Genomic DNA, 15,006 nt, shown 5'->3' on the forward strand with positions numbered 1-15,006 from the left:
ATCTTTGTACAGTGTGTTTATTGTTTGTGATTGAATACTGCTGTACATGTGCAGGATTTATCTAGCCATGATTCGATATCCATCACCATCATGCCATGAATCTCATGGACATTGAATTGAATGCAACCAATCAAGTTCTCTTGTTGGTTGTGATTATTTAGCTGGGAAATGGAAATGGATATGCGAGAAACTAATTTAGCTAGATAGGTAGGTAGGTAACTAACTGTTGGGAAGTTGTATGTATGGATTGAAGAGAAGAGAAGAGATGGGGTTGTGAGGGTGAGGATTGATTATTAGGTAGGTAGAGGTAGGTAGAGGTAGAGATGTATTAGGTAGGTATATTTGTATTAAGGTATATAGATAGGTATATATGTAGGTATATGTGTAGATGAATATATATATAGATGAATATATATATAGATGAATATATGTGTAGATGAATATATGTATAGATGAATATATGTGTAGATAGATAGATAAATAGCATTCCATCCAATCCAATCCAATCCACCATCTTCGAAATCTCAACCCACCTCTTTAATACAAACCTCCTGATACACAGAGTATAATATTCGCACATATTCGCACATATGAAAAAGAGACGGACAATCTACCAGTATATAATTCCGAAATCTAAATGTAAACCCGAAATATAAATGTAAATGTGGAATCACTAATGTGAGATGCAGTATTGTACATAGTGGACAGGATCGATAATTGTGATGGTACCTAACTTGGAAGAATATGGGGAGGGCGTGGCGCGGCGCGTCTTGCATGTAATGCTGTCTGCGCGTGTTCTGAACGATGGATCACGGATGGAGTACCACGTGAGTACTTAGGTAGTGTACACGTTTTGGTGTGGGTGAGATGTGGATTGGATGGATGGATGGATTGCGTGTTTAGATGCAGAGATTTTTATTTTTATTTTTGATTTCATTGGGAGGAGGAAAATAGTTATGGGATTGTTATGTAGGTATGGGGTGGGTTAGTTGGAGGTTAGTAGGTAGGCGCAGGTTTTGACTACTGTAGGTAGGTGGCTCGGGTGGGTAGTGAGGTAGGTAGGTAGGTAGCCCTGGAGGTATCTGGGATTGCGCATGCGTATGTGAGCTAAGGAGTGGATGAGCATGTACGGTTTGTTCGGCTTGTGTGTGTGTTTGTTACTATGTATAACGATGGGCTTGATACGAATGGATGGATGGATCATGGATTGCTTTGGCGATTCTGGAGGGCTAGCGAGGTGTTGGGGAAAACGAAAACTCGTATTGGATTGCATTTGGATGGACTCTGTCTGCTGCTGTGAGGTGGTGAGGTGGTGATATGTTGGATGATGTTTTGGGATGAATGGAATGGTGAGGGGCGAGGATGCTACCTAGTATTCACTCGACGTGTGTTGAATTAGATGTGAATATGCATAGGATTTATTAAATGTACCTAGCGAGCCTACCTAGGTAAAGGTATCTGTATCTCGTGATTTCTTATGGTTGGAAGAGGTTTGATAGATAGATTGAATGGGTAGGTAGGTGGTAGGTAGTAGGTAGTAGATAGTATACAGTGTCGTGAGGAATTAATTCGACACTGTTCAGACGCCAGAGTGTAATCCAAGAAGAGAAGAGAGGAAGAATGATATGACGGGACATGATCATATACTTTTCCTCCCATCCTTGCTTCGCGTTGCTGGACACACGGGTGTTCCGTTCTCCGTCTATCATTTATTTGTGGCTCTCGGCGTCCTCGAGTTCATGCAGGGAATGTTGAGTAGAATTGATGTGATTCATCCAATCAAAATTGATTAATGCAGATGAAACATACGTAACCGATTAAAGGGGCACTCACTTGCTTGGTGTAGGTAGCTAGGTCGTGTAGGGAGGACGTGACTTGGTAGGAAGATGATGATAATCCATCGTCTCATCTGTTCCGAAATCAAGTCCACTGATTATTACGGAGGAGATCAAACCTTGGAACCCCTCCTCGCTTCATATCGAGAGAGGATCGACTTTGAGGTTTTGGGATAGATGGATAGATGGATAGATGGATACCATTGATACATCCAACCTCCTGTGTAAAATTACTTTTCGTCGTGGGTTCTCTAGTCGGTGGTTTCAAGGGAGAATGTTAGTGATGATGACATCAATTTGGATGTTCGTAGTCATAGGGATATTCATTGGGATAGGGCATCAGCACGATAACCTAACTTTTCTTTTCTTTTTGTTGATTAACATGTATAACATGTGTGAGATTAGCTGGTAGGTCTGTATTGTAGTTATTAGATACCTACCTAGTAGCTACGATATATGGGGTTGGAGACTATTCAGATTCGGATTCACTTGATATGATATGAATGATCGATCCTGTCTATATACATGGGTATGACCTACTTAGATAATCCTGTCATACCTGTCATAGCATAGTCTGGAATTTCAAATCAGACATGAACTGTAACATCATTAGCGCCATAGATACGGAGTCAAAGTATGAGTATCATCTCATATCTAATTCAATCTTTCCATTCGAGTATCGTTGCCGTACATCAAACTTGAGATTTCTAGATTCTATATATATACTAGATACATACCTATGTATACCTCCTATGGTATACCTCCAATGTATGCCTCCAATGTATGTACGATATAGCTAGATACGGATGATGTACCATGTCATGTTGTATATCTTCTCGATCCACCATACTTCTAGCATAGCCTCCTATCATTTTGATTCCACATGAAATCTTGATTGGACGATCAAGTATTGATTGATTTTATTACTCTGTCTGTACGATAGATTATCACAAGAGCACAAGAGCACGCAAGAAAGAGAGAAAAAACCTGTTAATAAAGTTTCTAATAAACCCAGTCAACTTATCAAGCCAGTCAAGCCAGTCAAGCCAGTGATGTACTTGATAACCTTAGCTTAAAGCGTGCCCGCCCAGCCCCTCGACTAAAATGTCAAAGGAATAAACTTCTCGAACGGCCTGAATTAATCTTATCCACCCAAAAGGCAAAAGGCAAAACCCTCACAACCCTCACAACCCTCACGATCTTCTAGAGTTTCCCAAGCTTACGTTCTAGCTACATTTCCACCGGAAAATCGTAATATCCAGTTAAACAATCCACTTTGCGACTTTCTTCCTCTTCATGCTTCATGCTTCATGCTTCATTCACGCTTCATTCGGATTTTATAAATTATTCTTTTAATTGAAGGATTGATTCAATATACCATCTTGCATGATTCAAAGCGCAAGGACTCGAGAAACAATAACAACTTGCTTGCCTTTGCCTCGACGCACTTGGTTCAAATATATCCCAAGAGCAACAACATCTTTGCACACGCAATTCAAAGAAGAGAAAACGGGACAATACTAATAACAAACTCATTTGCTGTTGGCTCTACTCTCTGTCTGCTTTATGCCGAGAAGATCCTCCCGCTCGAATTCTCGCAATCTCAATAATTAACTACAAATTAACTGCGACACCTGTCGGCGCGCATAATTCCTCAATAATCAAGGAATATCACCCACCAATTTACCTCTACATGAAATCTCAACCATAACCACGAAACTTCTCCGAACGACTAATTTCTCAATTGTAAAGGGTTATCCCTATTCGATTTACCTCCTCCAAGACCGAATAAACTTCAAAGATCTCTATTGAGCGACATACAAAAAACTTCAAGTCTCCATATCCTTCCTAGGCGGATTTGCCGCCGACTCCTCCTCCATTATGGATCAAGCCGGGCATGCTCTCCTGGCTGCGAACCTCATATATGCTAGAGCAAATACGACAAATGGCACAACCACTACAGATGCCGAGACCGAAGTTCGACCACCTATATATAAGGCTATTGGAATTTCATTGGCTGTGGCGTCAGGAGTATTCATCGGAATATCGTTTGTGTTGAAGAAGATTGGATTACTGAAAGCCAATGAAAAATATAATGAGGAAGCAGGAGAAGGATATGCGTACCTTAAGAATGCCTTGTGGTGGTCTGGTATGTCTCTCATGATTCTTGGAGAAATTTGCAATTTTGTGGCATATGCATTTGTGGATGCCATTTTGGTTACTCCGCTGGGCGCACTCAGTGTCGTCATTACCACTATCTTATCCGCAATTTTCCTCAAGGAACGACTGAGTATGGTCGGAAAGGTTGGATGTTTTCTATGCATTGTTGGATCTGTGGTTATTGTCATGAATGCGCCAGCGGAAGCTTCGGCGGCGACAATTCAAGAAATGCAGCATTTTGTGATTGCTCCGGGGTTTCTGAGTTACGCCGGTGTCATCATCATCGGGTGTACCTTTCTTGGATTTTGGGCTGGACCACGATATGGAAAGAAATCCATGCTTGTGTATTTGTCAATTTGCAGTTTGATTGGAGGGCTTAGTGTTGTTGCGACACAAGGTTTGGGAGCTGCAATTGTCACTCAAATTGGTGGTACAAAACAGTACAATCAGTGGTTCTTATACGTCCTCTTCGTCTTCGTCGTTTGCACACTTTTGACGGAGATTATATATTTGAACAAAGCGCTCAACATTTACAATGCGGCATTGGTAACTCCTACATATTATGTCATGTTTACGAGTTCTACCATTGTCACTTCAGCCATTTTGTTCCGAGGGTTCAAGGGAACTCCAACCTCTATAATTACGGTCGTTATGGGGTTTCTGGTTATTTGTTCTGGTGTCGTCCTTCTCCAACTATCGAAATCGGCCAAAGATGTTCCCGATGCTGCCATTTTCGCAGGTGACCTCGATCAAATGCGCATCATTGCCGAACAAGAACAGCCAGAAACTGAGCCCAAGGCAGATGCCATCAGAGGAACAGCAGCTATTGTTAGAAAATTCTCTTCAGCTAGACAAAAGATGGAAATGGAGGAAGCTAAGAGGCTTCATGAAGAGTCTCACTTGGAACCACTTGGTGAAGATGAAATAGTTGAATGGGACGGTCTCCGAAGACGTAGAACTACCATTGGTTCGAACTATAGCGCGAGCATGAGATCTCGTGCTAATTCATCTGTTCCTCCTCTACCCGAAAATATGCACCATCAACCAACTCATCGAACAACTCTTCCTAGAACACCTATTGCTCATCCACCTCTTGGTATGTCTCATTTTCCGGATCCAGAAGAAGATCGCGACGAAGAAGATCGTCCAGGTACCGGTCTTAGTTCTTCCATCTTTGGCACTATTCGCAACCGCGTAGCTCGTGGCAAATCTCTTTCTTCGGGCACAAATCCTGCTGTCAACCTACAAAGTCCTACTCACCCTGTTCCCTTGACCGATATTCGTACCTACAGAGGCGGTGATGGCGATATTTACAAGAGCGAAAATAGCGATGAAGCTTACTACATTCATGATAATCATACTTTAGGTTTACCACCTGCTTTGCGTGATCAGAAGACTGAGTATACTGGCTCGGGAGGTAGACACATTACTATTGCGGATGATCCACACCGTCCAATCTCCAGAGCTAGTAATTTAGTTCCTCCTACACCCCCACCTCACTCTGCCAAGAGACAATTTTCATTCCAGAATGTCTTCAGAAAGGGTGGAGGACCACAACAAACTGACGGACCTCCACAAGAAGTCCGTTCGCCTGATAGAAAACGTATGGGTTCTCGACATGGAAGTGATGAGGTTGTTAAGGGTGCAACCGAAGAAGAAAGATTGGGACTCGTCAAAGGCGATACGAGAACACAAAGTCCATCGGGTACATCTAGTACTCCTTCTTTCGATGAGGATCTTGAAGAATTAGAACCATGGAGTTCTGAGACCAAGGGATTTAGAAGAAATCGTTCTCCTCCCAGAAGAGATCCTGCGTTGGGAGAAAAGGGTTCATTTCTTTAGGGGATACAAGGATGGACATATGGGATATGATGGAATGATATGAATCATGTGGAGTTTTGGCGTTTGCGAATACCTAAGAAAGTTTTCCTTCTGGTATTATTATTTGTTTGGTTAATCGATTGATTGGATGGATGGATGGATGGTTGGGTGGATTATTATTACTGCAAGTGTATAATCACAAGCTTTGTATATTGAAGAAAATGGGGGGAGGGCTTGCCTAGAAGGCGATTTGGATTTGGGAAGAAGGATGGAGGATGGAAGATGATTGGAATTATTCGAGGAAGTGACTGGGAGGGAGAAAAGAAACCTATGATACCTACCTAGAAACTATTATGAACTCGGTTGTAATCGTACCTAGGACTTCTTCTTACCTGTGATTGATATGTGTTGCTTCATAGACGGAGATGCTATGTGATGGGATTTTGTGAATAGAATGTGTGTGTGTGTGTATGTGTGTATGTGTGTGTGATGTATATTTTTTAGCGGGAAAGGAGGGGGGTGAGGTGTACTGTGATATTCAATAAGGCAGGTAGGTAGGTAGGTAGGCATTGGGGGTTTATAAGAGCGATTTACTTACTTGCTGATTGGTGGAGTGGAGATGGGATGGGATGGGATGGGATGGGATGGGATAGAATAAAGAGTTTGCGGATAGAGAGATATGTGAGCGAGTGGGTTTGGAAATAAGTGAGTATCTATAATATCTACGTAGTGGAAAATGGAGAGGGGAAGTGGATAAATGGAGAGGGGAAGTGGGAAAATGGAGAGGGGAAGTGGGTAAATGGAGAGGGGAAGTGGGAAAATGGAGAGGGGAAGTGGGAAAATGAATAAAATAAAAGTTTGACTTATTCTTGGGGTAGGTGGGTGGGTAGGTAGGTGGGTGGATAGGTAGATGGGTAGGTGTAGATACAGAAGGAGAAGGGGGTTGTAGGATGATGAGAGCCTGTAGGGTTTGGAAAGGGTGGGTAGAGTGAGGGGATTCTGGATGGGTTGATGCTGATTGCTGAGGATGTGAGATTTGGGGTGTGAGATTTGGAGTGTGAGATTTGGAGTGTGAGATTTGGGGTGTGAGATTTGGGGGAGGTTTGTGGGGAGATTGTTGAGGATGTGGTTGAGGATGTGGTTTGTTTGTTTGTGTGTATCTACTTAGATAGATATTGAAAGCTCATTCTTGTTGTGTACGGAAAATTTTCTTCCAGAGAGAATTCTGAAGTACATCGATAGATATTCGTTTTGAAAAATGAAAAGAGAAGATTTGGTGAGAGGGGGTGAACGGGAAATGAATTTCTGGAGTTTTGCTTTTATGATGCGGATTTGGAAGGGGGGGGGGGGGGGGTAAGTAATAATTGCTAGTGAATATCTATTCGAGTCTTTTTGTTATTGAGTATCGATGTAGTTTGAATGGTTTGTATTGCTGTTATTGTTGTCGTCGTCGTTTAGATATTGAAGAGTTTTGTATATATTAGGGTAAAAACGATGAGCGGTTATATCGTCAGTTTCGCGATTATACAAAGAGTGCTGTCAAACAAGTCTTTATTACAATTCCATCTTATCAAAGTTTGTATAAACACTTTAGTAGGATTATCGTTTCTTCGATCAAGTGTACGGGGGTTTATATATACACCGGGAAGTCTTCTGGGTAGCTAGCTATTCCGTATAGAGTAATGTGGAGTGTGGGTTAGTAGGGAATAGTCTTAAGAAATAGAGTAGAAAGGAAATCCCGATCGCATCCTACCTCAATGATTCTCGCTGCTATAGTTCATCTAGAAGAATACATATGCTAATGCGTTTCTGTAGATCTTGGTAGAAGCGAACTTGAGATTAACCATTAAGCGAACTTATTTACTACGAGCAATCCATAGCTAGGTGTTAGTAGTCTCTGAATACTTTTTGAGTATTAAGTATAGTGTTATAGATTACCTATCGACTTATCTAGAGGGAAGATGTAGTGCATAGTGTAGAATTTGACATCTGAGTAATGATAGAGTAAGAAACAGACAATTATGAACTCGTCAGTTATGGAGAAGCGTAGTCTCAAGCTTTTGATATTGTTATGAGTGATGTAATGGGTAGGTACTATTAAGGATGCTCCTTTTTCTGATGTTCATTCATTATTTTCTTGCTTTGCTCTTTTTGATCAATGAGTCACTGAATTTCTCAGTATCAATTGAGACTGATGGTAGATCTTGGAAGATTGGACATGTGAGTATGATTCCTACCTAGCAAGATTCATTGTTCGAGCCACTCTGAATCATCAAATTCTCATGCCTGAAATTGTCTTGTATGAGTGTACTGGTGTGAGTATTATTCATTGTATCATTGTATATGACTTGATTAAATAACTCTTAGTGAGAGACCCAGTAATTTACAATGAACACTATGATTCCAAGACCATGACTTTCAGCGCCAGATTTGTGCTCGTAAGTTTCCAAATTTCCTGGAAAGGAAAGGTAGTAAAAGCACAACCAACTACAATTCTAAAATCCGAAAGTCCGCGTCAATATCTATCTTATTTAGACATATCTACATACCAACAACTATCTTCAAAATGGGGATTCATCAGGAGAATCAAAATTCTCTCCCTACTGCTGCGCACATTCCAACGCGTGAAGAACTTCCCTCCACATCCTTCACATCTCCAAATACCGATTTCATTCATACAGCGACTGTCGCACCACCCGCCATCCGGTACGGACATCAGGTGATCTACACTCCATCTTTCCAAAGCACCAGAGCGCATCGCGGATCAGATGGACATAAATCGGCTGATGAGGATGGGATTGTTCATTCCTCGTTATTGGAGATTTTTCCTCAGAGTGTTGATAAAATGGCGCTGAGAGAGAGGATTGAAAAATGGATGGAGCAGGTTGAGCATGGGGAGTGGGAGACGGAGATGGAGACGGAGATGAAGACGGAGAGTAAGAGTAAAGAGGGGGGAGATGAGGTGATGACGGGAGGAGTCTCTTGTTGTAAGAGTCGTAAGAGTCGTAAGAGAGATAGGAAGGGGAGGTATGTGGTGGGTGGTGATGAGGATGAGGATGAGGATGGTGGTGGAGTACGTGGAAAGAAAAGTCGTGTGGGAGAGTGAGGGGATGGAGATGGAGATGGAGATAGTGAAGGAGGGATGTGTGAGGTTTGTGAGAGGGAGATAGTGAAGGATTTGAAAAGAAAGTATTCTCTTGAGGAGCGGGAATACTGAAAGGCTGAGACTCAGATATCATGGATATACTGTTTAGAGCGACTTGAACGAGTGAAAGCTTATTGTTCAAGTGAGGCTTGGATTTTTATGGATAGGCGCACGTATGCACTTCTTGAGACTTGGGGTTTCTTAGCTGTTGTAGTTTAATATCATCGATGCTTTTGGTTTTTTCTTCTCTTTGCCTGGTTTTAAAATTGTTGGTTTGTGGAATTATTTAAGGAGTGAACTTTATCATACAGATTGACTTGAGTGAAATCTAATGCAACTACCTACTTGAAGAGTTTCTTGGCACCATCTCCTCTTGTTCAAGCTGTCTGAACTCCTGAAACCCCCCTTTACTAAAAACACGATAAAAATTACATTCCTCTCCTCTAACAACAAATCTTCTCAACCTTCACATTTTCCCTCCAACAAACCAACCCCAGCCCAAAATCCCCGCTGCCACGGCCAAACTTCCTCCCTAGGTTTCCACTCCCGAATCGCCCCCGGCACTTTCCTCCACTCTCCACACCACCATTTCCAATCTTCCACCGTCGGCACGCGATACCACGCCCAACCAACTCTCCCAGATTTCCCAGCTCTCGGATCTTTCCCAAACATTGCATTCTTGATCGCAATCTCATCCTCATCAATCGCCCAGAGATACTCCCACTCTCCATATAAATATGGTTTCTTCTCTCCATCTTCCGGAACCGCATATTTCTCATCGATAAATCCCATGATCATCCAATCATCAACTCGTTGATTGGGACCTTGAGATTGTAGAATTAGATTTTTGGCACAGTCGATGAAGGATTCTGCTGCTTGTGCATATGTGCTTTGACGATCTGGGGTAAGCTCCTCGTATGAAGTTATGGAAGTGTGAGCGCTTCCATTCATGTAAGTGATTCGATTCATGAGTTGGTTTGCGAGTAGGGTTTTGGTTCTGTGAAATCCTTTGTGTGGGTTTCGACCGGTGAGACTGGTGTGGCGGTTAAGATTACTAGTGGAGGTATTGTGACGGGGTTTTGCAGAGGGAATGTGGATGGGGTTGGGTGTGGTAATTGTTTCTCCGAAGGCTTGCGCCCATGTTGTGGACCATCGAGTGGACCACCAGGTTGAGGATTGTGGTGCTTCGTTGTTGGATTGGGATTTGGTTTCTTCTGTCTTGTTTTGTTCATTCTGGTATGGTTTGTAAACAGGAGGTTTTTGCTCCGGAGACCATGGAGATTCTGAAAGAGGGGCCCTGGTGTCAGATATCTGGCTTCCCACGACGTCGGCAAAGTAGGCTTGGCTGGGTGGTGAAATGATCACTTCTGATGCGTTGGCCCATCCAGTGGAGACTCGTGCTGCTTCATTGCAAATATCATCGTTTGCGTCTTTGGGGTCATCGAGTTGGAGATCATGGAACTTGTCTGGTCCAGTAAGGTAAGACCCCGTTGAATTGTATGAGGGAGGCTCTTCTTTAGACCAATGAGGTTCTTCAAGGTCTATGGCATTAGTGATGGGTGGTGGACTTAGTACGGAGCCAAGCATCTTGAATGGTTGATCTGTATTTTGTATGTTGATGAATTTGGAATGTGTATTGTGTGCAACGACGAAAAGTTATCGGCTTGAATAGATTGTTTCTGAGGATTTGAGGAATGGCAACAGCGAAACTATATAGTACCATATTGATTAGTATCATGATTCCTCTCGTTTTGTTTCTTTTACATGACTGGATTTGTTGATATCGACTGTATGACTTATTCGAAACTTTCGAATCTGAGTCAAAAATGTTGTGTGATAGTCATTAGGAAATTAACATCATGAATAGTTACAAGTCAAGTTCGGATGAGAATGTATGATTTGAGAAATATGGAATTGCTACTAATACAGAGGATATGAAAACGTCTTTGAACATAAGTACCCACAGAGCGATATCAGGTAGACCCCTCCCTTTGCTCCTATGCTCTCCGAAACATCAAATACTTCCAACTCTCAACAATCTGTCTTGGAAATTCCCAACTATTCAACCTCTTTTGCACCGCTTAGGTCTAATATTCTCCTTTTCCACGCCTGGTATAGTTGGATTCTACTTGCTTCTGAAGGTCCAATATCTAACTCATGTTTTTCCTCTGTGACTTTCTCACTTATTTTGGTTGATTGCGAGTTATGACAATGACTCTCATCCTTGTTGTCTTCTCCCACTGTGATGGTGTTCTCGGAAAAATCATGATACTGCTCCGCACTGGCCCGATCAGCCAAATTGCAAGTAGACGAGTTTTCGGGTGCAGGTAAAGGCCAGTTTGAATCGTTGAGAGGAGCTGGAGGTACAGATTTGGTTTCGGTTGCTGCTTCGGTTGCTTCTTTGATATGAGTGTTGGCTTTATCCTCGATTTCCACCTTGGGTGGCTTCGAGAACAGTCTATTAGAGAAAGTACGGATGTTTGGCTTTAGAAAATGTGCTCGAAAGAGGTTACTAATGTGCACTGATGTCTTGTGTGTAACGATGTTGGTCTTGAGGAGTTGGTTTTCTTGGACCAGCTTCCTTTTCTCAACATTTCCACTCGTCTCGACTCGTTGACTTTCTCCAACCTGTTGTCTTTCAACAGTGGAAGATAAGATAGTATGAGCCCTTTGCGTTCTCAATTCTCGAAGTCGGACAAGATGATGTTCGGGCAGATACATCACTGGGAGACTTGGTATTCCATCCTGAAAGATATTGCCGATTGATATTTGGGTATTTGGTGATACGCCCACATTCTGCTGTATAGATTCCTCAGGTGAATGGACTGGAGGTTTTTGTATTTGTTGCATAGGTGGCAAAGTATGCTTTTGTTTGTGGTACAGAAGCGCAGCTTTGTGAAGTTCGAGTTGATCGGGAGCTTTCGAGGGGTGTTTGGAGAAAAGCATTTTGAGCACGAGGATGGTTGAGCGGGTCACAGATGCTTTGATAAAATATGGATCACTTTGATATGAAAAGCTTGATGGATCGTTCTGATTTGCTTTGGCAAATGTAGTGAGAAATGGGATTGAGTTGAGAGTATTCAGAAATATATACAGCTCCCGACACCATATTCCGCTGACTCTACAAGGTATTTCGAATCATTTGAATATATTTAACAGGCAAAATGTCCGCTTGGAATTTGTCAACGATAATACACAGTCAGGAAAATTTAATTTTTGAGTCAATACGTACAGATAAGAAAATGAAGCTGCAGTGAATACTTACCCCTAGCCCCAGGATAAACCCTCTCACTCAAGTCACAATGAAAGATAAAGGCACAATAATAATTCATATTGAATCTCAATACCTCTGAGCCGAACTCAAAGGCGCTCAACATACATAGCACCTCTTTTCCAAAAAGCCTCAACCTTTACCAAAATCACGCCCCTTTTGACGAGTAACACGTTCTCACACACAATTTCCAGAAGTATAACAATCTCCTTTCCACAAGTTAGCAATCGAGTCTTCGTGTTAGATATATCAAATATCGTACCTAAATAATCGCAGGTTCTAGATTCCTTACTTTTGAGGTGGCTCGATTCCCAGCACACTTTTGATCTGTTGCATGGCGGTAGGAGGAGAAGAGGCAGTGTCTAAGCCCTCTTGGCTAGAAGTCTCGACACGTTTTGGGCCTGCGGGTTCCCGTAGACCGAGACTGCTAAAGGAGGTATATGCTGGTTGACGAGAAGCTCTTGGGTATTGTTCGCTGTTTGTTGATTTGGGATCTGGCGATTGTATGGCGGATTTTGTTTCATGAGTTGGGTGTATAGCCTTTTGGGGGGTAGGAGGCGGAGTTAGGTCTGAGGAAGTTGGTAGAGGAGTGTCAAGTAAGAGGGTTTGGAGGTTCATGAAGGAGTCTGTGGTTGGACTATCCATAACTAGTGTCGTAAGGTCTCAGGTAATAGATGGCTCACTGGTGTATAGAAAGATTGGAACACTTGATTATTTGTAGAACGATTGGATTTAGAAGCTATTCTTGTCTTCAGTGTTGCGCAAAGATCTAGTACAATATACCTGGAGAGTTGTATCAAGGGTCAAGAATGGTCTAGCACAGAAATGTGACATCAAGTCTGAATGGACCATTGTTGGCATCCTTGTATTGAATAATCATTATCAGCCCACTTGACTGTGAATGAATACTTCTTATCTACCTAAGCCATCAGAAAAGAGTGAAAGTTACTCAAAATCATGTGTAAGCCTCAGTGGCTTTAGGTTCTCCAGACAACCATTAACCTTATCGTTATGAATAGCATGTAAATCTCAAGTAAACTGTATCATTTGAATGGACCATCTCGGGTTCAAATTATTCTCGATCTGTAAACGCCATGCAGGTTGACTATGCCTTTCGAACCCAAAATCCAGACTGATTCCCACAACAACACCTGGACAGAGCCATCGAATCTAGCACGAATATCTATCATAATGCCCCAAATCATAGAACCAGAGAACAAACTCGTCAGAAGGCTGCCCCTTGCCTGTCGATAAATACTCCTTTCGGACGATCTCCAAATCCTCTAATACCTTTCTATCGATCCACTCCATGCCCATTCCCATCTTCGCAGCCTTTTTCTTGTAACGACGCGTGAGGGCTCGTGTAACTCGAGGAAAGTTTTTCGAGTTCGAGGTCATCAGATTAGAGGCTGGGGCAATAGTTGTAGAAGTAAGGCGCTCGGGTTCTGCGTTGCTAAGGAACATGGTTACTGGCATGTAAACCAGGAAGTTTGACGGAGTATCGTTTGCTTGAGGATACTTAAGTTCTTGTGAAGAATATTTAAGCAATTCATTCAAGTGGAGAGTTCTCGTGCTATCTATCTAGACCTTAAAAGTGTAATATAAGCCATGCATTGCTCACTGTGATTCAGATATTTTCTATGTATAACTTAATAAAGGAATGTTTCAACTACGTATTTTGGTATCATCAAGCAACAATTCGAAAGCAAGCGAAAGCATCAGACAATCACTGTTCCCAGGCCGTGTCCAGGATTTTCAGAAGCCAGGACTGCATCTTTGCATTCAGAAGGTTTCAATTTGTGAAACCAATCAGACCATTCCAATCGTTTTGAGATATTGGATTTATTCTAACTATTGGACTACTTTCAAACATCAAAAGCTTACACCAGTCCCCCAGTCCCCCAGTCCAAATGATGAAACGCCTTGCCTCCAGATTATCATTATGCGTGCCTCCAGCGAGCTCCAGCTTGCCACGCTCCGTATCTGAGCTTGTCCAATTCAATCTGGTCCTTTCTAGCACCGCAAAAGTCGATGACAGCATTGTCATATGATTCATCGAACCATTCCAATCCTTCGCATTGATGTGAATTTGTGAGTTTGTCGGAAGTTCCATGAGCATTTTCGAAGTTCTTTATTTGAATGCGAATCAGCTGCTCAATCAATTTATGCTTTGCATCCTGCAAGTCATTCTTCATCAATAAGGTTGCACAGGACGAAGGATTGGGTAGCGTCTTGTGCCTGTTGTTGTTGATACGTGCGGAGAATTCTTGAAGCCTAAAAATGTATGGAGAACATGGAATGTTTAAGAACTCTTTGAACTTCTTCTCATGACCATACCATAACACCTCTTTAGCTAGAGCTGGTAGTGGAGGATTTTCTGAGCAAGCAATTTGCGTGGAAAGCGATAACGTGATTACGGGTGGAATTCGTGGATCTTCGTCAGGTACCGAATCTTTCAATAGCATCAAGTATTTCTCGGACGCCAACCAAGCCTCAGATCCGACCAATGACATATTGCCTGGAACTGGACAGCTGTCATACATTGAAAGGTTGACAGTTTTTGAGACAATGTATTTTCGGCAGCTAATGAGGATTTCTTTCAGAATACGGAGACCAAAGCGTCGGTACGAAAGACTGTGTGATGTGTATTTACAATGTTGATATGTATTCAGTTGATCCAAAAAATGCTGGAGCGTTGCAAGAAAACTTTGTTGAAGTTTAGGTGTGAGGAGAAAACACCACCAATGAGGATGTTTATACATAAAATTCGAACA

At 42.2% G+C, this 15,006-nt stretch overlaps 6 protein-coding genes across 6 annotated transcripts; 2 read left to right on the top strand and 4 right to left on the bottom strand.

Annotated features, from left to right (window-relative positions):
- Positions 1–3,716: 3,716 nt before the first annotated feature.
- On the top strand, positions 3,717–5,837 carry EAE98_004271 (uncharacterized protein; the record flags this gene model as incomplete). The annotated part of the gene is made up of 1 exon (XM_038951891.1): positions 3,717–5,837. The coding sequence occupies one exon, from the start codon at positions 3,717–3,719 to the stop codon at positions 5,835–5,837; it is 2,121 nt and encodes a 706-aa protein (XP_038811427.1).
- Positions 5,838–8,382: 2,545 nt separating this feature from the next.
- Positions 8,383–8,922, top strand: EAE98_004272 (uncharacterized protein; the record flags this gene model as incomplete). Its single annotated transcript, XM_038951892.1, has 1 exon — positions 8,383–8,922. The coding sequence occupies one exon, from the start codon at positions 8,383–8,385 to the stop codon at positions 8,920–8,922; it is 540 nt and encodes a 179-aa protein (XP_038811428.1).
- Positions 8,923–9,420: 498 nt separating this feature from the next.
- Positions 9,421–10,548, bottom strand: EAE98_004273 (uncharacterized protein; the record flags this gene model as incomplete). Its single annotated transcript, XM_038951893.1, has 1 exon — positions 9,421–10,548. The coding sequence occupies one exon, from the start codon at positions 10,546–10,548 to the stop codon at positions 9,421–9,423; it is 1,128 nt and encodes a 375-aa protein (XP_038811429.1).
- A 471-nt stretch (positions 10,549–11,019) lies between these two features.
- On the bottom strand, positions 11,020–11,907 carry EAE98_004274 (uncharacterized protein; the record flags this gene model as incomplete). The annotated part of the gene is made up of 1 exon (XM_038951894.1): positions 11,020–11,907. The coding sequence occupies one exon, from the start codon at positions 11,905–11,907 to the stop codon at positions 11,020–11,022; it is 888 nt and encodes a 295-aa protein (XP_038811430.1).
- Positions 11,908–12,520: 613 nt separating this feature from the next.
- Positions 12,521–12,877, bottom strand: EAE98_004275 (uncharacterized protein; the record flags this gene model as incomplete). The annotated part of the gene is made up of 1 exon (XM_038951895.1): positions 12,521–12,877. One exon carries the CDS (start codon positions 12,875–12,877, stop codon positions 12,521–12,523), a length of 357 nt encoding a protein of 118 aa, XP_038811431.1.
- A 1,295-nt stretch (positions 12,878–14,172) lies between these two features.
- Positions 14,173–14,775, bottom strand: EAE98_004276 (uncharacterized protein; the record flags this gene model as incomplete). The annotated part of the gene is made up of 1 exon (XM_038951896.1): positions 14,173–14,775. One exon carries the CDS (start codon positions 14,773–14,775, stop codon positions 14,173–14,175), a length of 603 nt encoding a protein of 200 aa, XP_038811432.1.
- Between the last annotated feature and the right edge of the window lie 231 nt (positions 14,776–15,006).

The sequence above is a fragment of the Botrytis deweyae genome (assembly GCF_014898535.1).
Source record: "Botrytis deweyae strain B1 chromosome Unknown BDEW_008, whole genome shotgun sequence".
Taxonomy (NCBI): domain Eukaryota; kingdom Fungi; phylum Ascomycota; class Leotiomycetes; order Helotiales; family Sclerotiniaceae; genus Botrytis; species Botrytis deweyae.